This window comes from Trachurus japonicus, chromosome 16 (assembly GCF_045865225.1).
Source record: "Trachurus japonicus isolate A0001 chromosome 16, Traja_1.0".
In the NCBI taxonomy this organism is placed as follows: Eukaryota; Metazoa; Chordata; class Actinopteri; order Carangiformes; family Carangidae; genus Trachurus; species Trachurus japonicus.
In genome coordinates this window covers 16,082,575-16,109,487 of record NC_140922.1, presented here as the reverse complement: position 1 = coordinate 16,109,487, position 26,913 = coordinate 16,082,575, and the positions used below count along the sequence as shown (strand labels likewise).

Below are 26,913 nucleotides of genomic sequence, written 5' to 3'. Positions count from 1 at the left end.
GTCACAGAGCTTAGAGGGCGGCCTCCTGACCCCTTACAACATGGGAAAGTGCACCCCTCAACTGGTAGTTATATAAAGCCTGCCAGAGTCATGAGAATTCCTGATAAATCACTCAGCTTGAGGCTTATGTATCCCTGCATCTCACATAGAACAGTTATTTTGTGTAGGTCACTATAATGTTTCCCTTTCTGCTAAAGCTTTATGTCGGCTGTATACGTTGCTGTGTAGTCAATGTGGCAGGATGCTATAGCTGCAGCATGCCAGTTGCCATGTGAATATGTGTCAGGAAATATCCCTTATCCCCATCCTGTGTCCCCTCAGAGCTTGATAATCTTTATACCCCTAACACACACACACGCATACACACACACACACACACACACACACACACACACACACACACACACACATGTACACACACACACATGTACACACACACCCCACCTGCTGAGCTGAGACTGAGAAACACAGATGTGAAGGCACAGAGCAGAACCCCTAATTGAAGATTAATTGGAAGGGGGAAGCACTTACCTTTATTTAGACATGTGGTAAGTGTTAGGCTGTGACAAGCAACTCAACCATCTCAGCAGATGACTGCACTTAATATTTCATGACAAACTTTTGGAGGGAGGGGGTAGTTTGGGGGGGTGGGGGGGCAAGGGGGAATGGGGGAGTGGGGAGTCTGTTGTGCAGCTCCGCAGCCACCAACACGTTCACCCCTTAACTTAAATGGCAGGTATTCTTAATATTTGTGACATCTCCCTTGTAAACTGGTGAGTGCTCTCATTCAAAAAAAAAAAAAAAAAGGATCAGTGATGCAGTCATATTGTTTGAGTCAAATTAACATGTTGGCAATTAAATATTGCCAGAATCAGGGAGAACGTGTCTTAAAAATATTTTAACAGAAATTTTGCAAAAATTTCTAAATTATAATTCAAAATGAAAAACTGAAAATTAATGTAGAAGACATGAAATTTGTAGTTTATAATCTAATGTACAGAGGCAGAGAGGCATAACAACAGTAGGACTTACTGGGATTCTGATGCATGTTCCTGCGAGTGAGAGAGAGAGAGAGAGAGAGAGAGAGAGTAAAGGGGCTGTCCTAACAGGCTTTCTGCAGATCACTGGCAGTTTGACTGCAGTGGAGAGTAATGGGGCTGGCAGGGCGGAATCAATTACTGGCCACAACAGATTTTCCCACAGGTCGGAGCTTGGGAAAGCAGTACTTTACTGCAGCGCAGACAGCTGGCACAGAGCATCCACTGGGAAAGGAGCCGGCTCACTAGAAAAAACAAAAAAACAAGACAGCTTTTTTATATATATAAACTTGTGATACACTATAAATTATCTCTTTTTTTTGTTTCCCTCTTCTGTCTAAAAAATATTAGTTGCTATAGTCACTAATCAGATTTTTTTTTTTTTTTTTTTTCCAAATGACATCAAGCAAATAACAAACCTTGTATAACTGACCAAAAGCCTTGGTCTAGGTTTGGGAGGTAGTGTAAAGGAGTTACTGAGAGCATGATAGTCATTCCTCAGAGACAGACCTGCTTTACAACACACATTTCCCCAAACAGTGACCAGTGATGTCTGTGTGCACACACACACACACACACACACACACACACACACACACACACACACACACACACTGCAGAAATAAGTCACTTTGAGTTTTCTACAGCTTAATTCATATGGCCGTTGCCTGTGAGATTCCCTTTGCATGATGTAAACCAGCAGATACATTTCAATTAGAGCCCCAAACTCCCCTCCGCCTTACCTCACACATATACACACAGACACACACTCCATTGATATGCAAACAATGTTTTTCCTGTGGCAACACAATGTGTGGCCTTAAAAGTAGCTCGCTCCGTGGTCCTCCTTTCTCTGTGTCAACATCACGTGCTGTCTCCTGTTGCGCTTATTTGGGAACCAGTCTTATGATCTGCTTTCCCTCTATTGTGGGCTTGCATAAGTTAACTGGTAATGGGCAGTATTTCTTGTAAACCTCCTGAACAATATAATTGTTATTGCTCATTGTGCAGGAGTGTGCACCATTATGGAAAAGGAATGAAATATATTTTATTTATTCAGGTTGTGACTGAGGTCATCCATGTTTTTTTGTTTTTTCAGGTCAGCACACAAAGTTGCTTTTCAACAATGCTGCTTATGCCCTGTAATTGACTCTGAAGCCCCGTAATTGGCAGCTGGTGCTGAGATCCTGGTGTCAGTATTATGACTTGAAGAGGTATCCTCAGAAGGGGGGAGGAAAAAAAGGATTTACAAAAAAAGCTCCTGCTGAACAAAGAAACAAGGAAGTCAACATATCCTCCCTGGCTTTACCTATCCAAAAGCACAAGGAGAATGCGTGCCAACAAAGGCAGGAAGTAAAGAATGAGATGGCGGGTGTATTATGGTCAGGCAGTGGGATTGGGTCTCAGGCCTGGTCTGGTCCCTGCCCAATATAGCACATGGGTGCTGCCTGGAACCAGAGGGGACAGGCAGGAAGCTGTGGCCCATAGGATAACATTGTTGTATGGAAGACTGTGTGCGAGACATTTCCCTCAGTCAGACAGCATGGGTGGCATTTTCTTACATAATGCCATAACTCATGCATATATGCACCAATGTTCATACCTTTTTCCCTGCACACTACTGCTCTATATCTGAATAAAACATGCACAAGAGATGATGTCACACACTCCCACAAATGTTCACCTTCCCCCCTGCCCCCCCGACACACACACACATACGCACACACAAATGCAAACTTGGCTGCAGCAGTTGTTGAATGACAGGTATAAGATGTCAGGATGGTGTGCACACAGGATGCAGGCACGGCTGCGAGCGTCGCTGCTGCCGACAGCCCCAACGGTTGACATAGTAAATCAATCCTGATGGGGAGGGTGGGGAGAGCGGAGGTGGAGTGAAGGGGGGGTTGGCGGGGTGGGGGTCCAATGGGACTGAGCCGGCCTCTGTCAGACACACTCAGCCACTCAGCCAGCCAGAGAGAGAGACTGTCGACGGGTGGGAGAACACTCGCCGGGAAGCGCTCACACGGAGATTGAGTTACCACGGAATTAGATCAGGGCTGTGGGAAACAGCACCTCCTAAACACACTCGCACACTCTCAGTCAACACACACATAAACACATGCAGACACACCAGCACACAATCGGGCCGCACTCTTGCACACAAAGAGTCACCAAGGGAAACCTAAGGGAAGATTGAGGAAGGCAGCTGGGCACACGCCAGTTTCAAACAAATGCTTGCTTATACCTCTTAGCTTCCTGGCACTGGTTTGAGAGTAGTTACTTCAGATTGGTACCAAGTTAGGAACAGGGTCAACAGGCAGTTTGGCATGCTTGTGGAGTTATTATATGTAAAGATCATATAGAGAAACTGGGCAATCACAGACAAATGAAAACACAATTTAAATAGAAAAGGAAAATTTATAGAAAATGTATAGGAATTATAACCAAATAGTATATTATTATAACCATAGTGGAGGCTGACAAACTGCTGTGATGCCACAGGTGAAAAGTCAAGGTTTTTGGATGGAGAATCCTAATTATGTTTAATAGACCGCAGGAATGCCAGTGCTAATGTGAAGGACCTTGACAGTCAGGTGTGAGGAGTGTGGATTGTGTCCGCTTAATTGGAGACCACATCAAACTGCCTGTCCACCGGACCCAGTGGAAGTGTAGAGTCCTATTACAATAATAGTACCATACACAATACTGAAGTGATCCTGAATATACTCAAGCTGCCAGTCAGCGTGGAGTCATGGAAAGGCCATGTATGGTTGAGTCAAAGAGCTAATGGGGGAGGGGGGTTTACACTGATCTAACTGAGATCTGTATCCAAATCTGTCTCACTAACACTAAAAAATTTTTGGAGTGAGGAGCAATACACATGAGTACATGACAAATCCTGTCCAGAGAGGGAGTATGCAAGCCTCGGGTGTTTTTCAGCACTGGATTATGAGCATGTTAAGGTCTATAAATCCACCAGGCAGGAGTATGGGAGTGTAGAGGCGCACCAAAGTGGCTGAAGGTAGGCATGGGTTTAAGGGAAAGTGTGTGGTGCCATAGGGGAGAGAGGAGGGAGTGGAAGGTGAGGAGGTCAATGTGTGTGTGTAGTGGTAGTGTGAAGGCTCATGCACACTCACTATGCATCAACAGAATGACTGAAGCTTGCACATTGTATCTGTCACCACTGAAACCCCTCTGACATTCTGGGAACAGCGTGTTGGCCCGCAGTTGCTCCCCGGAATCAAGCTCTCATCCGCACTTGTCTAGCTCCCAATGCACCAAGTTAACAACTGACCTGATGGACGGAGCAGAGAAACAGCTGCTCCTCTACAAGGTACTGGAATGGAAGACAGCGAGGAGGTGGGGGGGTAGAGGGGGTCACGCTCTCACTGATGGCCTTACCAGACATGTCAGGCTCAATGCAGGAATTATCCCAGCCTCAAGTGTTGTCGTTTCCCAGACCTTGCGTTCCTTACGGAGAGAAAAGACTGACATTTGACTGCTGTTTTTATAGTAACAGTGTTATGCACTTTAAATGTCAACACGCAGAACCGGATGACTGTGGCGGAGGAAACAGTCAGATCTTTTACTTATTAGGTAAATATGAAGGATGAAAAATAAAGACAGTTATAATGTTGAATTTTTTACTAACGGAAAAACATGCAGGCAATACACTCATGATGTAGAGGGTTAGGGTTAAAATGAACTACTTTATACACTGATCTTATGTTTTCTATGTAAAATCTTAATTTGCCAAATATGAGTCTGAAATAGGAGTGGCCTAATACTTTGAACTGGGGTTTTCATTCATAAAGATAATTTATTGTTACAGTGGCAATGACTAAAATCTAATCATTTAAGCTATCAAAACTTATAAGTTTAGTTTGTTTGACATCACACACTTATTAAAACATTTGCTTTCAATTCCACATAAATACATACATTCACACAGGCAGAAATATATGTAGCTTGTGTTTCTTTCTCCCTAATACTGAGTAGAACAAGAGCCAAAGGGGATCAGTTACACAGTGGAACATAAACAATGAAAGCTGCTGTGTTTTATATAGTTTGCACTTTGACCTCAGCGTATTAGCGGGGTCAAAAAATATGACACCTTCTGAAGACCGACCTGGCTCCCTGTATCCAGAGAGAGCTACTAATATTTTACTGCTTTTGCCTATGAAGGCTTGTTTGTTTTGTTTTGTTTTTTTCTCATTTTTTTATGTAGCTCATAAGCAAACATCCATTTGTGTTTTCATTTAGCTCCAGCTTCTAAAAACATCTCTGTTTCACAGCCTCACTGTTTTCACCCACACAGGATGAATAATTCCCTGGGAAGGTCTCCCTGTGCCAGTCAGTTGGGGAGGGAGGTGGAAAATAGAGGGAGAGAGAGAGAGAGAGGAGGGGGTGATGGTGGTGGCGCTGGTGGTGGAGGTGTTGGTGGTGTGGGGGGTGTTTCCTAGGAGAGCCTGGCAACACTGACTGACTAATGTTGGGCCTCCCGGCTGATCAGAGCTGTTGTGGAGCCACACAGCTGACAGCAGACAATGAACAACACACTCTGCTAATAGGCCGTGTGTCCTCCACAACACCAGAGAAGAAGAGGGCTCCCGCTATAATGGGGCCTGTTGCTCTCGGACTTCGGTCTCAGCGGGGAAACCAATGGGACCTGAGGCCAGGAGTGTACCAGCCAGCCTGAGCTGTCACGGGAGGAAGGACCAACCTCAGCGCTCTTCACAGGAAACACTAGGAATATCCATCCATTCATTGTCTGCACCGCTTATCCATGCATGTAGTCTCTGCGGTGTGGGGGGGTGCAGCCAATCTCAGCTGACATAGAACAAGGGCAGGGGTACACCCTGGATAGGTCACCAGTCTTTCACAGTTTGTTGTGCATATTAGACTGTGGGAGGAAGCTGGAGAACCTGCAGAGAACCCATACAGGAACAGGGAGAACATATACCAGACAGAAAGACCCCAAGCCCAGGAATCAGTTTTCAGTTTTCATTTATTTGCCAAGGGACAATGTACTACATTAATAAAACATTGTAAAAAAAACAAAAAACAAAAAACAAATGTAAATGAACCCGAGTTAGCTAAAAAAGCTAGTTTTCATCGCCAGTCCCTCTGCCTGATGATAAAGGGCAACCTTAAAAAAGAGCAACAATATCAAAGACACATTCGGTACACATTAATAAATATACAGTTGTAAGACAATAACACACATTTGCGATGGCACCAAAATACCAAAGACACATTCAGTTCACATTAATAAATCAAGCCCAGAACCTGAACCAAACATGCCACCTATGATATATCAAGTTTAATATTCTGTAAAAATGATAAGACATGCGTTTAAATTATTCAAAACATAACCATGAGCTTTTTGCTATTTGAAATGCTGGAGTTTTTTATGTTTTCATCAATATTATTATTTTCAAAGCACATGTCACTCACATTCCAGATGGATTCTAACAGGCTCGAGTCGTTTCAGGCCCCGCCCACATCACCCCGGGGACCCCGCCCCTCCTCCTCCTCCTCCTCCTCCTCCCTCCTCTCCGCGGTGTGAAAATAATCCCAGCAGAAGCAGATCTGACGTTTAAACTGTTGCACAGACCCCGTGGTGTCAGTGCACCGCTGGAGTTGTCTCTGCGAGGAGTCCTCTGATCTGTGCAGGCAGTGTGGGAGAAAGATGAAGCGAAGCCACAACTACAGCTCCTCGGACAGCGAGCTGGACGACAATGTTGAGGTGGAAAAAGACAGCGGCGATGAAAATGGGTATGTTAGCTTTAAAATGATAATATTATTATTATTATTATCATGCATTATATCATGTTGTTATTTATTTTCGATTATCATTAAGGCACAATTGGTAGGCTATTTCAGTTTATTTCACGTGTATTTTTATTTATCTTAATTGATGATCAACCCAGGCCAGAAGAAATGTGTTTTCTGTTTTAATGAGAAAAGTCATTAACAGCTGTTTCACCTTATAGACAAATTGATTCTCATGGATCGATGTCACCCTCCACAACCACTCAAGTTCAAGCCCGAAAAAGGCGCAGAGGGGTAAGTAAACTCCTCATCTCTGCTGCACAAATAGATGCCATTAGGCTATGTGTGTGTTTATTTTTTTCTTTTCTATTTTATTTTATTTTATTTTAATGAAATAGTTTCCTCTTCTTTTTAACAGATCATTGAAAAACGTAGACGTGATCGAATCAACAACAGCCTGTCAGAGCTGAGGAGACTGGTGCCAAGTGCCTTTGAGAAACAGGTAAGTTAGTGATACTTCAGTTCTTCACTTATATGAGTAGAGGGATATTCATCTCTAGATCTGATGGGAAACAGCCTACCCCATTTCACTAAAAGTCACACTATTCTTCTCCCTTTCTCCACAGGGATCAGCCAAACTGGAAAAAGCAGAAATACTGCAAATGACTGTGGACCATTTGAAGATGCTACACGCATCTGGTGGCAAAGGTAAATGAAGCTTTTATTGGCTTTGGTTTCTAAGTTCATAAACAGATCATTAAACAGAGTATGTGTTAAACCTGCTGTTTCTAACCCTCTGACTCTCCTCTCCTTCCTGACAGGTTACTTTGAGGCTCATGCTCTTGCTAAGGATTACCGCAGCCTGGGCTTCAGGGAGTGCCTGGCAGAGACCGCTCGCTACCTGAGCATCATCGAGGGTCGGGACAGCGCGGACCCCCTCCGTGTACGCTTGGTGTCCCACCTCAGCAACTACGCCTCTCAGAGAGAGGTGCACACTGGACTGGAGCACTTGGCCTGGGGGTCTGCCTATGGAAGTGCCCCTGCTCATCTCCCCCACCCCCTCCTCCTACAACACCCCCAGGGCAGGACACCTGCATCCAGAAGCAACAGTAGCCCACCCTCCTCCTCCTCCTCCTCTTCATCTTCTTCTCCAACATCATCTTCCTCCACCAGCGAGGCATCTGGGACATCCAGACTCAATGTCATGCCCCCCACAGAGTCCCTCAGGGTATCACCCAACGGCTCGCTGCCCCTCAATCTGCCTGTCCAAACATCCAAGCTTTCGCCGCCGCTCCTCTCATCCCTCTCCTCGCTCTCGGCCTTCCCCCTCTCTTTCAGTGCCTTCCCTCTCGTCTCCCCGACGGCCCTCAGCGCAGTGAGCCCCTCCTCCACCCTGTCGAAGCCTTACAGGCCTTGGGGCACGGAGATTGGGGCCTTCTGAAGCTAACAACTGGACTGAAGGCAACAGCTGAGCTGTGCCCACCACCACAGACTTGGCAGAACCAGCTGCTTCATCTGTTTTTATAGCAATAAAACACAGTGGAACAAAGCAAACTGAATTTATTTTATTAAGTATAACGAATAAGTGGGAGAGGTTGCTGAAGGATGTTGTTTCCACTCAGTATGTCATTACTCTAAAGGATTTTTTGTTATTAGTTTAAATTGCTAACTAATCTAGTAAACATGCACTGTCTCCAGGTTGCAATTGATATGGTGACATGATGTATGGGCCATACATAGTTTTACTGTAAGCACAAATTTATTGGTAATACTTTGTAGACCAGATACTTAAATTTCTACACTTGTCAAGCACAGATGTCTGTATTTAATAAGATGTAGCGTTACTTACTTGGGTCTGCTACTTTAGCCATGTCAGAACTTGTGGAAAGAGTATGCATATGTTCCATTGTTGGAAAACTAACTACTTGAGAATTTAAAACATGTCTCGCATTCTTGTATCTATTTGTAATATTTTTGGACCAATAAATTGATCTTAAAAATTGAAATTGTTGCATTTGCTCCTCTAACTCTCTGGAATGTTTTTTTCATACTGTATGATGGGAGTCTGTTTTTCCCATTCATCCTACAAACTCTGAAATGCAGGCTAACTAACTTTTTTTTTTTTTAATTCCACAGAAGTTAATCATAAGCTAATAAAGTTAATCATAAGCTAATAAGGTCTCCGTTATTAACTGAAAGGCAATTCCTTTACTCAGTGCCAGGTAAGTAACCAAATCCGAGAGCATTGTTGCCCTTATGAATACCCAGGAAATCATTAAGAGCCAGAGGAAATCCTTTACAATGTTGCCCTGACCTCACCAGCTTGGGTTGGTCTGAAGCGGAGACAATAGTGTGAACAGGATGGGGACATTGGAGGAAAGCGGTTAAAAAGTAACAACAACACGCAGACAGCTGGTCCAATAAATCACTGCTCAGCTCGGAGGTGTTGTTCCTGCTCCGATCTTAGTCACAGAGTTTTGAAGGGGCTTCACTGTTTTAATGACTCAATTTAATCCCCCATGCAGCTACCTCAGGCTACCAGGAGGGGCAGCTGCTGTGTGCAAGCTGCTCCCTAAGGGCGTGAGCCACATGCTGTTAATAATAAATGAAGCGTATCATCTTCCTATGAGAAATAAAATATCAGCCATTGGAAATCACAACATACAAGTGTCTGTATCTGATGTCCTCTCAGTGTGTAATGGATGAAACAAAACCTCTCACCCACTGAATGGAGGTGCAATTAAAATTCCAAATCCTTGTGATTCTCATAAGAAGATGAAACATAAATGACCTTGCAGATTCAGATCAGAAGTCAGTGTTTTTGTTGTTGCATCTCTTCTGTAGCTGTCTTTGAAATAATGTGAACTTTTGCCCTACTTTTCATTGGCTGAGACAGGGCTGCAGTTTGGTGCCTTTGCTCAAAATAAATCTACTGCTGCCACCTGCTGGAGGAACATCACATCTCTTTGGTCCTCATCATGGCCGATGCCTGAGCCTGAGCCACTGCATATATGTTTTATTTGATTTATTTATCAATTAAATGGACATAAATGAAAACTAGGGGAAGACTGAGATTCTCAGGATGTGTAGATAACTGGTTCTTTTATTTGGCAGTTTACATTTTCCCTCCTCTTTTAGCACAGAAAATTATTAGATGGTGCATGCCATGTTCACAGAATCCCAAACCTTTATTCAGCAAAGCTTTCACAGAGAAATATATGAAGGGAGAAACACAAGCAGCAGAGGATGCAGGCAGATATCAGTGGTACTGTATATTAAAAAGAGACTAGTTCGGTGAGCTGAATGTGAAACATCCTGCATCCATTCGCTATCTAATCTGCTAAAGAGAGCAGATGCTAATGATGCCTCAAGGTAAATTCGCATTCACATACACCCACACAGACATACGTTATGTTCTCACTATCAATATCAAGGTGGGAGCAACAGCACATTCCACTGTCCAAGACACTATGCATGGTACCAGTATGGTGTCATAACATTCAAGAGATTAATTCCCAAAAACTATGTATGTAACAGAGCTTTTGATTTGGCTGAAGATGGATTCATTGGGAAATGGCGCTGTCAGGGTAAGTGGGAATCTGCAAGTGTATAAACAGTTGCTCCCATTGGGCAAACATTCTTAATAACAATAAAGCACCTCTCAAGTCCATTATCAAGCTCATCTCAGAGGAAGTGGACACTTTATCAAACTGTGGGTTTGGCGTATTGTTAGGTTCCAAGCGTGCGTGTTGAGATTGAGAAGGTGTGCGTGAGGAAGTTACAGATGGGATTACGTTGATATCTTGAGGAGTGTGTGGCCTAGGTACACCAACCGTCATTCTTCACAAAGACACAGAAACATCATCATCATGACATCATCAGGAAACAACTGCAAATGTCAGTCCACAGCCAACTCACAACACCGAGGGCTTTCACAAGAAAATGGTTGTAGAGTCAAATTCCAAGAACTGAAACGTTAATAAATGACAAACAAAATGTTTGAAATTGTACAGTGTAGTACAGCACGATGTGTGTTATGTACTTCACCTATGATCACAGATAGATAGATAGATAGATAGAGAGAGAGAGAGAGAGAGAGAGAGAGAGAGAGAGAGAGAGAGATAGATAGAGAGAGAGAGAGAGAGAGAGAGAGAGAAATCTGGGGAAAAAAAGTATTTACAAAACAAAAGCCATATTCTTGCGCTCTCTCCGAAATCAACAAATCCATTCATTTCTCAAGATGAGTGTTATTGATTTTTGTATCGACTGATAATACTGATAGTAGTGAGTACTGGTGGTGTGTTGTGTTGTGATGTGGTGGTGAGGTTCTGGGCGAACCTCTCAGCCTCCAGGGTTGGGTGTCTGTTCTGAGGAGGGTGAGGGCAGGGGCGAGAAAGGGGACGGGACTGGATGAAGGGATGTAAATGGACCATGGGAGTCAGGACTTGTGTGAGGCTTTATGCTGTCAGCTCTTCCCTCATCTCTTTGTTCCTGCGCACCACGGCTGCGTGTCTCTCCTGAAAATGCAACAACAACAGACAGTTCCTGTCAGACTGGGGCCTTTCTTTGTGCAGACGTGTGACAACAACTCTGCGTTTCTCACCTTCTCCTGTAGACGCTCAATCATGGCCGCCAGGAGGGCATCACGGTTCTCCTTGATTTGCTCCATCTTCAGTTGGAGCTTCTCCTCAGCCATCTTGCTGAAGTTGCTGTTCTCCTCCATGGCCTTTAGCAACACGTCCCTCTCATGCTCTCGCTTTTCTGCCAAAGCCCTCAGCACCTGGGACTCTTGGTACTAACAATGCACAGCAAAAAATAATACAATGTCTGAGTTATTTTCAGTCATTTATTATCCCAAACTATTTTTTCTCTCCATTTTAAACACAAAAGTCTGTTTTAAACAAGTGAAGCACTCACCTTCCTCCGCTCCTCAGCAGCCTCCAGTTTCTTCTCAATGTCATCCAAAGAGATATCTCTCTTTGGGGGTGAGGGCAGGTTGTGGGCTGCATCCGACACTGGAGACTGAGGCTTGAGAATCACCTCAAAGGCCTGGCCCGAGGCCCGCTTGTTTATAGGTTTGACCTCCATGTCTGTAAATTAAACAATCACAATGATAATACCAGCAAAAAAAAAAAAAGTCAATGTGCAATGATAAAATACACATAATCGGTGCAATAATATGTCAGTGTTACTATCGTTTGTATTTAGAGGCTGGCTAAAACATCCATGGGGGGCAATTCGTTCAATCCATAAGGAAATCAATGTTTGAGCTGATCCATACCTTCAAACTCACACATGAGCTTGTTGCGTGACTCTGGGTAGAAGCAGGAGCAGATGAGGGAGAGGACAGACAGCTCCTTCATCTTCTCTTTGTATGCTGTGGGAACATGAACACATAGCACAGCATCCAGGTGATTTTCTCTGTGATACTCAATAAATACAAAAAAGAGGGATAATGAATGAAAAAGAAAAAATATATTCCCAAAATCTATAAATTTATAGATTAAGATATTAAGGAAAATAGCTCAATAGACCAATTACCATGAAATAACCACAGTGTTAATGATGGCTGGACTAATGTCTAAAATGTTTAGAAAGGGGTTTGTTGTTTAATATTTTGTATTTTGTATAAATGTGTCCTGTAGAGTGGTTAAGATCAGGCATTTATAGTTAAGGTCGGACGTTACAACATCACAAATAGAAATGGCCCCACCCAACTTCCTCCCATAATCTGTGACAGGAAGAAGACTTGTAAAGATGAAAATATAAAGAAAGGCACAATAATGAAACAAAAATAAATTAATGGATAGATTCCTAAATAAAACACAGTTCACACGTGCTAACAGCACCATTTGTTGGTAAAGACTGTTGCACATTACCATTACTGTACTGGATGTTATAATAATACATTTGTGATGCATTTCAATGGAAAAATCTGAATGCCCTGTCCAATATAAATTTGTATTCTGCATAAAATGAGTGGCAGTGTGTAGTCAAGTTGTTCAATGTCCTGTGTAATGTCAAAAAGCTGCACTTACATCTGCTCAATGACTGTGAATATAGTGGATTCATGATGCTGACGTTTTGTCTCCAGATCCTTTGGTTATTTTTAATTTCCCTGCAAATTCTCTCACTTTTTCCATGCTCTCCCTGTGTTTGACAAAGTGCCCACCTGGCTCTTCATACAGGACTACAGATTGTCAGGGCTGCTAAGCCTTCTGCTGCAAAGGCCAGTGTGTGAAGCGGCCCCTTGCTGCAGGGCTGGCCTGCCTCCCACCCTGCCATGCACCTGTCTACTCTGCTACATCTATGCCACCACACACACACACACACACACACACACACACAGCATGATGAAGGCAGCCTGCACACCATACTGTTTCTTACAATTACTAAACTGTTGGCCTATGCTAATATGCTATAAATGCTGTAGATACACTGAGGCTAAAGATACCATGGAAACAACAGTGACAAATACCTGGCCGACAACAATAACTGTCCATCAGAGGGGATGACTAATGCTAGTCTAGTTATTATCTGTTGACTAAGTGTTCTCATTCTTAGACACAATTGTCTTGAATTGGACACATTTTATGATGCACATAAGTCTATTTTAGCGAAATAAATGGCAGCACATCTGCCACAGCTGGCGATGCATCCTTGGCATGCAAGACATAGGAAAAGCAATAAAGATGAACAAAAGTAGAAATATCAAATAGATGAAAGGATCAAACAATCACGTTCTAGGTTACAGAAAAACCTTTTTATATCACAACCTGAAGCTGTTTAGGCTTAATCATAGCGAGGTAACATAAAAGTCTGACCGATGAAGCCTTCTCAGCTTCGAGAACGGCTAAATGGTGGGCAGCCCAGCATCTTGGGTGGGGTCCGTCTGCATTATGCTGCATGTTGGGGCCGCTGTAGCATGAACAGCAGGTGCAGCGTTGTAAATAAAGCTGTCTACGCCGGTTTACCTCGTCTAATTTTCCACTGTTTCACAATATAAGCACCGATCAAACGAAAAATAAAAATTAGATATCAGGACAATAAAGGAGATATTCCAGGAGCCTAAATGACGGAGGATGCTCGGTTTTTAAACCCATATAAAGACATTGCTATCATTACCAGACACATGCTGAGACAATAGGCTAATATAGTCGATAGAAAAATAATTAAAGTTAGCGAACCAATTTGAGTTTTAATATCTGAGAAGGGAAGAAATATCTCAATGGAGACATAACGGAGGCACGACCACCGGGCGGTAGACTACACCGGGGCCGACACAGAAAGGTTGCATCTATCACAATTCCATCCATCCATACATCCATCCATGCATCGATTACAATAGGATCAGCCAGAACAATGCTTACCGGTTGCTGTTTTGGCCATGGCTGATGTATTTCTCCGCAGGGGATGCTGTAGCTCTCTTCAGGTGAACGGTGATGCTGCTTAAGGCACTGAGTCAGCGAATAGACCGGGGTAGGATCGGATGGCAGACAGGAGGTGGGCACGCACGGGAGCGCGCAAGCAGACCCTCCTCTGTCCTCTGACGCGCAGCGCGGTTTCCAGCATCCACTGTAGGCCTAACCTTGTACAGCTGGCGGTTAAAGGACACATACTCAAAGCTGATGATAAATATGTTCTCCAGACTGGATACATGTGTTAGGCTTTATGAAGAAAAAAACAAACAAAAAACAGGTTGACCACGATTCAACCAAGCAATACAACTAAACCCCACGCCCACAACACAATATTCGCCTTACCACATAAAAATGCATTAAATAACCCAATTTTGCAAGCACAGGGGGTCACTATCTAATCACACCTATTCAGTAAATAGCCTAACGTCATCTAAAGTCAACATTGGCTCTTACTTTAACAAAGGCAATCAAAGGCCTATAGGCCTATAAAAACAGATATTTGTAGGAATTAAAATGGAATCCAGCAGGACCACCACTCTAAAATCCTGAACTCTATTGATCAGTTATTTAAATATCTGTGTTAAAATTAAAAAAGGTTCAAACTAATACCAGATAGTAAAGGCTTACAGCTTTAGTTTAAAGGAGGCGCCTGCAGAGACAGGACTGTGTCTAACCATGTTTGGTTTCCTCCAGGTGATGATAGAAATAAGGCTCAAGCATTCAAGGAGGAGAAGATTAAACTGGGCCACTGGGCCATTTTGGTGGAGTGCTGTGGTGAGGGTTGTCCTTCTGGAAGTTTTTCTTATCGCCACACAGGATCTCTGGGGCTGAGCCAGCGTGACCATCAGGATTTTTGGTCACCTTTCTTACCTAGGCATAAGTTGTTCCACACTTCTTCCATTTTAAACATTTTGGCAGCGACTGCTAATGGAGACCAATACTGCAGGATATTTTCTGTAGTCTTTCCTCGATCTGTGCCTCAATACAAGTCTGTCTGAGCTTTGCAGGCATTTCTTTCCTCCCCATGGCTTGGATTTTGTTCTGATAAACATTGTGAGATGTGAGGCTTTCTGAGACAGGATATACATTATACTGGGCTTCATTAGATCTGTAATTAACAACCACATAAAATCTTCCACCTTCAAGTACTGTGTTTCATGCACAGAGTGAAAACAGCAAACAAAAAACAAACAAAAAACTATTTCAGGTTGCATGACACTTTATTATAAAATGAGTGACAGGTTTTAGATTGATGGTCACAAGGACATGTTTATCCACATCCACCATTTTGTAAGTAAGCATTGATTGAAGCAGTAATGGTAGTATGATGATTATGGCTTTACAGAATAAAAAAAGCATGTTGTAGTATAAAACAGAAGCAAGCTTTGCTAAGACATATGATGACCTTAGGCTTACATGACGCTCATAGGTAGGTTCAATGGTTACGGAAAGAGAATACAAAAGTGAAACCGCTCATTGTCAGTGGCAGTTCATTGTCATGATTTATACTTATCAAAATCAAATATCCCAAAACAAATTATGTGATAGTTCTGCACTCACTGGAAGTATAGCTTCTGGTGAGCAGGTATGCATGCATACATCAAGAGAAAATACCTGGAACTTGATGTACTTTGCAAACAGTATAATGATACTGACTATTTCTTTTTAGCTGCTGCTTGGGCGGCGCTCAGCTGCTTCTTTATATAGTGGCCAACCAGTATCTGAGGACGTTCTTGGTAACTGACAAAAACTTCATGACTGCTGGTCAGCTGATCCCCCTCCAGCCGATCCAGTAACGTCACACATACCACAGCCGCTTTAAAAAGGGAAAAAAAGAGAGAAAAAAAGAAATGAATGATATATATTGAGCTGAGTTGACAAATTTGTGCATTATGACACTGGAAATTGCCATAAAATTATCTGATCGCATTTTCTTACCTCGAAGACCACTCATATTGGACATAGCAGCAAAGACTGTTGACTCCATTTCAATATTGCAGATTCCTGCTTCACTGACTTTCTTTAGATAGACCTGTTTATCCTTTTCAGTGAAGTTGCAGAAAGCACCATCCAAACGGGCTTGCCCTGAGAGAGTGGACACAGAGAGATAGACAAGTGGATGGCAAAATATGCATGTTACAGACAAAACATCTCTGTGAATGAAGTCATTAATTAATACAGCAGGACATACCTTCATAGAAATCCAGCGTACACATGGTGTTGCCTACCACTGTCACAAACTGGTTCAACTCTTTACTACATTGCTCCAGCTTCTTATGGTTCAACTCTTTACTACATTGCTCCAGCTCCTTAGCCAGGTCTTGGTCCAGCTCAGTACTACGCTCCACCACTTTCCCCAGGATCACCTGCGCAAATCTGGGCTTGAAGGTGTCATCCAGAGCCTGTTTGGTCACAACAACAGTGCCAGCCTTGACCCCTAAACACCAAGGCAAACAAGGTAAATACTTTAACGACTAAAAGAACAAAGATCATAAATGAAAATGTATTTCTCATATATTCAAGTGACACAATGGAAGTAGATTAAGCATCCTGTTCATTCTCAAACTGAACACAACCAAATTAAATCATAAAGATGCTATTTGAAGATATTTAATACCATGATGGTTTGAATTAATTCTATGGTTCATACACTCAAAAAAATAATTCATTGGATGAACGTAATTTAATCATGCCATATATATCCCATCTAAACAAATCATGTTTAGTCAGTCTATCTTGATTGTGTTGGTCTGATTTAATTAAATTACGTTAGTGCAACACAATTTAATCGTGTTGGATGAACTAATACAGGTTTTGTCTGTTAAACTAATGTAAATCATGTTGGATGAACTAATATAGGTTTTGTCTGCTATACTAGTATAAATCTTGTTGGATGAACTAAAATAGGTTTTGTCTGTTAAACTAATGTAAATCATGTTGGATTAACTAATATAGGTTTTGTCTGTTATACTAATATCTTGTCTTAGTGTTGTTTTCACTGCTGGTGTAAGCATTATGTTTAACTAACATACATAAACAACAAGCATAAACGTTTACAATTTTTATTTAACATTTGGGTGCAACATAGAATTGACACCTTACCATTGTCTTATTGTCTTTGATGCATCTCCACAATATGCCACAGTACAACTTAACTGCAGACTTAACAGTGTCTTAAATCCTTCCAGCACTCAATGAAAAGCACATTTTCTCCAAAACTCATGTTGTTTGTGTCAAATATTAAAGGGATAGTTCACCCAAAATTCAAATTGCACTCATTATCTCCTCCCCCTCATGTCGACTAAGGGCTGGGAGAAGTTTCAGAGTCCTCCGTGGCTTCTCTGAGTTACAGGGGGTCTCGGCGTAGCAGTGCATGTCCATATCACGGTTGCAAATGGATACCAACTGTCTTCGTCCAAAAAGACACACCAAAAAACATCCAAATACCTCCATGCTGCTCGTATGTAATGTCCGTCTTGTATTGAAGCCCCGAAAAGCTCCTCTTCCTGGTCTGTCCAGATTTGACGAACCGGGAAGAGGAGCTTCCGCTACAAACAAACTTGAAATATAGACTTATTTAATTTTTTTCAGAACAATTTCGCATTTCGGGGCTTCAATACAAGACGGACATTACATACGAGCAGCATGGAGGTATTTGGATGTTTTCTGGTGTGTCTTTTTGTTACGAAGACAGTTGGTATCCATTTGCAACCGTCATATGGACATGCACTGCTACGCCGAGACCCCCTGTAACTCAGAGAAGCCACGGAGGACTCTGAAACTTCTCCCAGCCCTTAGTCCACATGAGGGGGAGGAGATAATGAGTAAAATTTGAAATTTGGGTGAAGTATTCCATTAACCATATGATGCATTTGGGAATGCTGTATTCAGAGTTCAGCATATACAGTACAGTCTTGCAAAATATGTGCATTTAAAGTTTAACATGCAACATTTTTTCAACCTTTGTCAAACACAAAAACACACACACACACGATACTTTTCAACATAGGAGACAACAATCTTAATCTCAGTCCACTGTGCAACCTAAATTGCCTGTTGAAACATTTTTCTTCTAATCTTGAACTTTCAAAAACAAAAATCTGCATTGGCAGATATGTGGGCAAATGCCACCCTTGAATCAGTCTTGATCAAGCTTATTCAAAAGCTTGTTTTTCAGGAGCTGTGCCTTGGATGACAACCTCCACCCATCCAAAGTGCATTGGAGCGTGGGTAGCTCAGGTTCAGACAGTCCAAATAACAGAGCACAGGCAATCGCAGTGTCCCCCAAACCACTGAGGATCCCCACACCTTCAATCAGGACGCCGATGTCCTCTGGATCATCTCCAGGCTCTGCACCCTCCTGTATGACGTACACTCCCATCACAGATTGCTCCATTGAAGTCTTGGCCTCCGTGTTTGCACTCTATGGAGTAAAATATGACAATAAATACATTTGATATGAGTCTAGACAAAATGTGGAAATAGGCTTCAACCTCAGCAAGAACACTGCATAAACGTTAATTTTATGAAATTTTTTTTTCTAATTTATGCTTTCAAAGTAACAGTACTTAGCATCAAACAACAGATGTCATTTATGTTTGAGGGATGTAAAATGATAATGTTACACAACAAACAGGCTCAATTCTGGCCAGGATTTGTACTAAATATATTAAAATGGTTAATAATATTGTTTTAGGACATTTAAAACATACATTCAGCCAATTATATCTCTAGTTTTCAACCTTGCAGAAATATGAGAAATAGCACATGATGAAAAACAAGGGCAAAGCAAAATGCACTTTAGTTATACAGGGTTAGTTATACAGGGTATCACGTTTTAATATGCAATATTTACCACCCTTTGCTTCAAATTTAACACATCCAACAAGTAAATATGTGCTTTCTCTGACTGGCTACTTTGTCACACCTCGTGCATGTAACTCACCATATATTCTTTCACGGATTTCTCATGGTCTGCGTTCAGGTAGTCGCAAGGACTTGAGGATGCATGCTCATCTTGTATGTAGTGTCATCCTGGAAAAAAAAGGAACCCATTTTAACAATATTCTGCATTTTAGGCAGCAGTTCCAAAAAGAAACTCCACAGTATTAACGGACTCTCTGAACTTTTGCACAACTTTTGAAAAACTAAATACAAACCTTGGAAATGGCCACCATAGTTCTAATTTTTTCCTGTGCCGCTCCACCTTTCCCTCGAAAGAGCTCCATCATGCGTGGAGAGTGTTGGTCGAGCTCAGCAAAATGTTGATAGCAGAGGTACAGTTCATATGCGTATGAACTCGTTGTCGATCTGAAAAACATCAACAATACACTTGTCATTATTACTACTGTAGCTGTACCGTCATGATATTATGGGTGGAAGGAAAAAAATCGATTCACAATACTATCACAATAGTATCAGCTGTCCGTCTGAGGACAGAGAACAGGTAGGAGGACAGAGACAAGGGAGGAGGATAGAGAAAAGGAAGGAGGACAGAGACGAGGGAGGAGGATAGAGAAAAGGAAGGAGGACAGAGACGAGGGAGGAGGATAGAGAAAAGGAAGGAGGACAGAGACGAGGGAGGAGGACAGAGAAAAGGAAGGAGGACAGAGACGAGGGAGGAGGACAGAGAAAAGGAAGGAGGACAGAGACGAGGGAGGAGGAGACAGAATAATAATGATGATGTAGTTTATAATGTTTAAGTAATTACCTACTACTCTCTCTGGCGACACAAGACTTGCACTGCCACATACACGTCACTGAAAGAAAAGAAAGAAAATCAAAAACATTAACAAATGATAAATGAATACACACAGACAAAAATATTAACAACTTACCATGTATTTTTGAGGTGCACAAATCTCAGGGCATGGGACACTCCTTTATTTTGGGATGTATTTCTGGTAAAAAGAGAAATTGTTTAAAAAAGGTTAATACAACATAATGTTTCTATAGTGAATAATCTATAGATATAATCTATAGCAAGTATTACAATACTTGCAGTTACATACATTGAAGACATGACATGTCTTCATCGAGATGACACATAGCCTAAGTTACTGCACCACAGCTTTCATAGCATCATAGAGCATCAACAGATTTAGACCGTTTGCTACCTTCCCAGAACTGCAGCTCCAACTCATGGTCGTCCATCAGTTATTTAGCCTGCTCTTAGCTGAAAAATGACGAGCCATCACAAACGCCGGTAGTCGAGCAGCGCTGTAACTGTGTGTGGCTATGACTACATCCTGGCACGTCACACGCTGTTTAACCAGAGCACACAACCGAGGCGAGCACGAGCACACGCGTACACACGCGCGCGCACGCACGAGCGCGCACACACACACACACACACACACACACACACACACACACACACGAACGGACACCGGCTAACATGCTAAACGGACTCAGAAACCATAAACATGATGCGCTTTTTTCCCCTCTTCTCCACTCGTTTTTGTTAGCCATAGCAAGTTAGCATTAACTGAGAAAAACGAGTGACTAAAATATGTCTCACAAATGTCTAATGTGTACAATACATCACTCACGCTGTTTAATTCAATACAATCTTGTATATATACATCGAAATTACTTACCAATATCACTTGTGGCAAACGTCCATCAAACTTTCCACTCCGACTTTTTTTTCTTCTTTTGAAATTTCTCTGCTTCCGGTGGGTGTGGCGCATGCGCAGTAGCTGTCCCTATCAGAGTCATTGATTTGAAGGACCTCAGTCTCATTGGACTGAAATGAATGAATCTAATTCATCTAACTTTTCCTTGATTCATGTTAAACCAACAAGAACAAATCATTTAATGAACATAAACATGATTCATTCATTTAATGTGAACATATTTCTAGTTTGTTAATCGAACACATGCCCTGGGTCAGTTTTTTGAGTGTATGGTTCAACCTGAAACCTTCAACAGGGGATACCAGGTTTATAGCTTAGGTCAAAATGTAATGAGAAACAAAGAAAACAAAATAGTTTTCTCACTTTAACAAAAATGGAGAAATAACATTATCCATCAGCAGAAAGCCATGTTGTGCAATAATCTTAGTGAATTTTGCCTCCCTCTTGTGGTAAAAGGTTTAAATCATTCTCTTTAAAGGTATTTTATTTGTCACATATACAGCTAGTACAGTGAAATTCTTTCTCTGCATTTAACCCATCCCTGAGGAGCAGTGGGCAGCCACGGTGCAGCGCCCGGGGACCAACTCCAGATAATGAGCCAGTTCCTTTGGTCAGGGAAAGCAAAACCAAGCACTCAACTATCATCTGAGTATAAAACCTAACCCAGCATGGAAAGGACATGTGACCATACAGGAAGTCTTGGGGAAGTCCTGGAATTTCCTGTCACCTCGTTTGGCAAATTCATGCACAGAATAAAAGGAATTTACGATTGCGAAAAAATTAGATTAAATCTAAGCTTACCAATTCCTCCTGAGGTGCCAATACGGAAGATTGTGACATCTTCGCATTGTGCATAATGGAGGAGTTTTATTAGCTCGTGCATCATTATGGCAATAGAGGAAATTCCCATTCCGTGCTGAAAATAAAGCATATTATATAGATATATTTGAAGGACGCAAAGCACACACAGTTTTGTGATTGGTTGAGATTTTTGTTCATACATACGTTGATGGAGAGTACAGGGCCAACTTTGTACATCACATAGCGATCTGTTCCTTCACAGAGGTTTGGGTACTCTCCTTGAGGATCTTTCATACCAAGCTGATCAGCAATATGCTCAATAAATTGTTTCATCCTTGTGGCACTGCCACCAACACAGACAAACTAGGAGAGAAGGAAAGGAAACAAGGAAATATGAATATTGTAAAAATGATTAAAGTAGGCCTATGTGTTTTTTATTTTTCTCACAAATTAATGAAATAAAAATGATTACCTTGACATCACCAAACATAGCGGGTAGGTCATGAGTTTCTGTTCCAAGATTGAAGTGGTAGAGGAAATCCTCCTTCAGTGAATCCAGGTTTGGGTTCACCACTTTAACACGCCTAGGACCAGGAGGAGAAGGAACAAATATTGATGGGTCAGTTATTCCAAGTAATTTGATTGGCGACCAAGTAGCCTAATTTGATTGGATAAGAGACATTCTATGAGTGCTGATCAGCTGGACAGGAGCTAAATCAGAGCCACGCTCCAAACAGGAGCTGCCCCATCCTTCTGTTGCTCCGGTGCTAATCAGGCACTGGCTCCGAACCAGCACTGGAACCAGCTCAGTGGAAAAGGGGCCACTAGTAGCAAGCTTGTGTGTAAGAGATGTTTATGTGTTGCCTGGCAGCAGCCTTGCCTCCCTTCCTCGGCCTGCGGCCTCGTGCCGACGACCGAATCACACCAGTGCTGATGTTCAGTACAACAGCACTCCCTCTCGTGTGATATTGCTTAAATATTCAGAATTTCCAGAGCACGTAGAACCAGACTAGGGTCATTCAACCAACCCCCCCATCATGAGGGTTATATTGGTTGCAGGACCACTATTTTCTGAATGATTGACAGCTAAAATAAATAAAGTAAATCACTTATGAAGGTTATTAAAACAAACAAAAAAGTAATGGATTTGAGGACCAACATTAATATCTTGATATCAACTCAATTCAAATTTGCTTTATTGGCATGAATGTTACGAGAAGTATGTTGCCAAAGCATCAAGAATCAATGAAAAAAAATAAAATTCACAGAATCAAATATAATAAAATTTAAATAAGAAGTATATATACATTTATATACCGTGTGTGTGTGTGTGTGTGTGTGTGTGTGTACTGATGAAGTGCTGTCTCTCTCTCTTATACATTGAGTTATACACAGATTGTGTCATTAGGCAAGTTGCAAGTTGTTATATATAATGAAAAATATATACAGTATCTCATACCAAGCCCATGACAGTAATTTTCTAATTTGAAAATAAACAAGAGAACATAAAATGGGAAAATACCACAGATACCTTTTTGTTAGGACGTAAATATGAGAAAGGGCTAAAGAGTCTCACCTGCTTGACATGTTTGGCTTGTGGTCCTTTGAATCCATCTTCCTGAAACCTAAATAAAAATTAAATAAATAAAAATACAATGAAAAACTAAAATGAATAAAAAATAAAAATAAAAAAACAAAAAACTATTCTTTAAAAAAAGAAAAAAGACTAGCTTAGTCTCAAATATACAACACCTAAGAATTTAAATAGCTACTGCAGTTTTAGGAATTAGAAACAATTAGGACACATTTTTGACATTAACATCCCAGCATAATTACATCACCACACAGCTCTCAGATCTGTTTCCCAGGGGGACAGATCGATTACCTTCTGCAATAAATGATTAAATCTGGTTGTTCAATCTTTACCTTCAAAATAAAACTAGGTCCATAGAAAATGCTACGACATAAATGAGAGATGCTCACCTTTCGTATGCCACTGGTGAAGTGCCTTCTTTCAGCTGATCGCAACTTAATTTCACTTTCTGAACATCAGACGTCAGCAGAAATACAGGGAGGATACTGCACCAGCACGTAGTTTCAATATGACTTAGTAGCCTAACGGTGGCAGACTCATGGCCAAACACATCGAAATATTTTATTATTTTATTTGTTGACATTCATTTCACGGTGCTGTTAGTGTATCCGGGCTGTACATCCCTCCCATTGTCTTTCCCAGTCAATTTTGACCATGGGGAGACGGTAGATATGAGCAAGTGTAATCGCTGGCGGGGTGCGCGTGCGCGTGCGCGTGTGTGCATGGGAAATGGGAGAGAGAGAGAGAGAGAGTCTGTGTGTGTGAAGGCTTGTGTGAGAGGGGGGCAGAGTTTTCAAAAGTAGCCTACCTTTTTTTAATGTCACCTCATTGCTGTGTTGTTCCACAGTGTGTTTACATAGCTGAATCACAGTGACACAATACAAATAGGCTAAACAAAAACTGAAAGTCTATTTGAAGAACCTACTGCAGAGTAAAAACCTTACAGCACTTTGCCATAATGTCAGTAAAAATGACCATAAATAACAAGTGGATCAATTGAAGTGCAGCTGATGTTGTAATTCTTGATGTAACAAAAAGTAACAAAAATATAGGCTGCATTTCTCTCTTCAATATTTATATAGTATGTCTTCATCTCGCTTTTATTGGCCACATTAAATCTTTCACATTGTAAAGAAGATGACCTTTTTATTTTCAACTGTCAGTGTCAACATTAGAATTATAATCAATCAATAAGATAAAAATAAAATAACAATATAAATATATATATATATATATATAAATATCCCATACTCTTGCAGAAGTTAGAGCTCAACATCTCAGTGTTTTGTGTGACAGTCAGTCAATGTATGCAGAATAACTAGAAAAAGCATTACTCAAATTGTGAAATTGAGAACAATAACAATTTAATACAATTTTTTTTATTTACCTTTACTACACACAACACTAAAGGATGTTTGCTGTACAGACTTCAAGAGCTGGCACGCAGGGTGGCCAATCAGATTGCCCACGGTGGAAGAGTTGGCAATGCAATTGCAAATAAAAGCTCTTCAGCTTTGCAGCAGCATCAAGCATCAATGAAAAACAATCAAAAACAATAAATACAAAGCAATAAAACACAACATTTATCAAAAAGTAGTTCAATATTTGAACTGCGCATACTTTTAAGTGTAGTAGAGTAAAAGTCAGAAGTTTAATAGAAGTACACACAAGGTCCTACTGGACTACTGTCCATCCCTGGACATAAGTTTGATATTATTATATTATAATTACAGGATTTTATTGCTGTTATTTTTGTTTTCTTGCAATTTTTGTTATTCATGATGGTTTGGCAACATCATAGGTTGTTTCTCTGTATAAACAAATCATAACCACAGTTGTAACATGAGAATTTAAATATAAAAGAAAAGTATATGCTCTTGCTTCTTGCTCATACTGTATACAGTAGCCTATCAATTAAAATGTACCTGGACCCATGCAAGTAAGTATTGCAAAATAGAAATTTCAAAAAGTGAACACAAAGACTACAAAGAACTCAGTTGTTGTTGTTTTTCTATTTTTGTTTTACTTTAACTTGTCTCAAGTCAAGTGTGTATTATCCATCAATTGTTGATACACCTGCCACAGGACCAACATGTAGAGACACACATTCACATTCACACCCATGCCATGGGCAACTTCGCCACTCATGCATTCAGACCGTGGGAGGATGCCTAGGTTGTAGGCATCCGCCCACAGTCACAAGGAGAACGTGCAAACTCTAAACAGACAGATCTGGGAATCTGATCCAGATTCTTCTTGCTGTGAAGTAAAAGTGCCAACCATCGTACCACCATACCCGCACCATACTTCTTTCTCCTCTCAACCCAGCAGGGCAAGGCAGATGGCCCCCCACCCCAAATCTGTTTCTGTTGAAGGTTCCTGCCTGCTGAAAAGGAGTTTCTCCCACTCTTGCCAAGTGATTGGCCAAACTGTTGAGATGACATATTTGGCATTACAAAAAAGTGAACCGAAATTGAATTCGATAAGTGAATCTAACTGAATCTCTGCATCCCGTCTTCACAAGTAATGAGGCCATCACTTCCACCTTCAGTCGTCTTTCATGCACAAAAGACTTCAAATTAACCTCTAAGGATACTTATAATCTTATTTTGGTAGTGGTGATAACAGCACACACAAACCCACAAAAAAAAGGATAGGGTGGGAGTTAAAGCAGAAGTAAGTGATATATTTGTGTTAATATAAGTCTTAAATAGTTATATCTTCCGACAGCAATCACTTACATAGAGTGTTTGGACTGAAACACGGGTCTGTCAGTCCCTCTGCTCTGCTCTGAGCCGAAGAGAAAACATTTATCGTATCCTACAGTTTTTATCCAATGAGGAGAGAGAACGGCATGCAGGGCTGTGTGTGCAGCCAAGGAACGCCGTGAATGTGGTGACGTAGCGACGAGGACTGTTCTGGTGCGTTCAAGGAAACTCGTATTTTTCCGACCGTGAAGTGGTACCAGTTCGATCTGGTACGAGTTCACCGGTCGGAAGTTACGAGTGGCCGTTATAGTGACTTTCACCGGTAAAACAGGTCGGAAAAACACGAGTGGGTTGCCTGGAACGCTACAAAGTCGTAAGTTGTGACTTGAAGCTGTAATTTACGATTTCAAAAGCCTGCCTGGAACGCAGCATTAGCGAAAACGACCGGACCACTTACTTCTGCTTTAAACAAAAAAAAACTTGGACTTGGACTGGCCCACCACTGTTGGTTATGTGTCACACAATTCAAGTAGTAAACACACTTAAACACACTTAGTGTAAGATTAGGATTCAGATTGGATAGTACAAGTATACAGTACCAGACATATCTAATTTTTGTGTTTTATTTATTGGACTCTTTATACTTAAATTAGTTTATTCAACAATCAGAGAAAAGAACAACAGGACATTATCCTGAACTCCAGTTCCCCATTGTCTTCAAACTGGACAATGTGAGCTGTGGCCTCCAACACTCTTTGTACTGACTTCACAATTTGTCTTACTAACTATGGATGGAGTCTTTGATAGGGAAACGTCTGGTAGGAAGTGTTTGTTCAGCCAAGAAGGTTTTGGAAGCGGCATTGCCTAATCACATCTGGACAGATTTAGGCCTAAATTTTGTTTCTCAGGCAACATTTTGAGTTCTGGTAAGAGAGGTCT

The 26,913-nt window shown here is 41.4% G+C and overlaps 3 protein-coding genes across 3 annotated transcripts; 1 reads left to right on the top strand and 2 right to left on the bottom strand.

Moving 5' to 3' along the window:
- Window positions 1–6,610: 6,610 nt before the first annotated feature.
- On the top strand, window positions 6,611–8,818 carry LOC146972184 (hairy/enhancer-of-split related with YRPW motif protein 1-like). Its single transcript, XM_085802116.1, has 5 exons — window positions 6,611–6,815; window positions 7,034–7,106; window positions 7,231–7,314; window positions 7,439–7,520; window positions 7,634–8,818. Exons 1-5 carry the CDS (start codon window positions 6,730–6,732, stop codon window positions 8,251–8,253), a joined length of 945 nt encoding a protein of 314 aa, XP_085658242.1. The 5' UTR covers window positions 6,611–6,729; the 3' UTR covers window positions 8,254–8,818.
- Window positions 8,819–9,884: 1,066 nt separating this feature from the next.
- stmn2a (stathmin 2a) lies at window positions 9,885–14,429 on the bottom strand. Its single transcript, XM_085802118.1, has 5 exons — window positions 14,183–14,429; window positions 12,094–12,189; window positions 11,730–11,902; window positions 11,416–11,607; window positions 9,885–11,329 (listed from the first exon to the last, which is right to left on the bottom strand). The coding sequence occupies exons 1-5, from the start codon at window positions 14,199–14,201 to the stop codon at window positions 11,270–11,272; spliced, it is 540 nt and encodes a 179-aa protein (XP_085658244.1). The 5' UTR covers window positions 14,202–14,429; the 3' UTR covers window positions 9,885–11,269.
- A 1,005-nt stretch (window positions 14,430–15,434) lies between these two features.
- Window positions 15,435–23,886, bottom strand: LOC146972182 (uridine phosphorylase 1-like). Its single transcript, XM_085802112.1, has 8 exons — window positions 23,656–23,886; window positions 23,249–23,297; window positions 22,145–22,256; window positions 21,877–22,035; window positions 21,673–21,787; window positions 16,425–16,670; window positions 16,172–16,318; window positions 15,435–16,049 (listed from the first exon to the last, which is right to left on the bottom strand). The coding sequence occupies exons 2-8, from the start codon at window positions 23,284–23,286 to the stop codon at window positions 15,889–15,891; spliced, it is 978 nt and encodes a 325-aa protein (XP_085658238.1). The 5' UTR covers window positions 23,287–23,297; window positions 23,656–23,886; the 3' UTR covers window positions 15,435–15,888.
- Window positions 23,887–26,913: the final 3,027 nt, after the last annotated feature.

Excerpts from the sequence above, each read along its gene's own strand:
- LOC146972184 (XM_085802116.1), top strand. The coding sequence starts at position 6,730 with ATGAAGCGAAGCCACAACTACAGCTCCTCGGACAGCGAGCTGGACGAC. Across the intron at positions 6,816-7,033 it reads GACAGCGGCGATGAAAATGG|ACAAATTGATTCTCATGGAT; the intron begins GTATGTTAGCTT and ends TTCACCTTATAG. Across the intron at positions 7,107-7,230 it reads CCCGAAAAAGGCGCAGAGGG|ATCATTGAAAAACGTAGACG; the intron begins GTAAGTAAACTC and ends TCTTTTTAACAG.
- stmn2a (XM_085802118.1), bottom strand. Across the intron at positions 11,608-11,729 it reads CTGCTGAGGAGCGGAGGAAG|TACCAAGAGTCCCAGGTGCT; the intron begins GTGAGTGCTTCA and ends GTGCATTGTTAG. Across the intron at positions 11,330-11,415 it reads TTGAGCGTCTACAGGAGAAG|GAGAGACACGCAGCCGTGGT; the intron begins GTGAGAAACGCA and ends TTGCATTTTCAG.
- LOC146972182 (XM_085802112.1), bottom strand. The coding sequence starts at position 23,286 with ATGGATTCAAAGGACCACAAGCCAAACATGTCAAGCAG. Across the intron at positions 22,036-22,144 it reads CTATGTTTGGTGATGTCAAG|TTTGTCTGTGTTGGTGGCAG; the intron begins GTAATCATTTTT and ends CTTCTCTCCTAG. Across the intron at positions 16,319-16,424 it reads TACGCTGGATTTCTATGAAG|GGCAAGCCCGTTTGGATGGT; the intron begins GTATGTCCTGCT and ends CCACTCTCTCAG.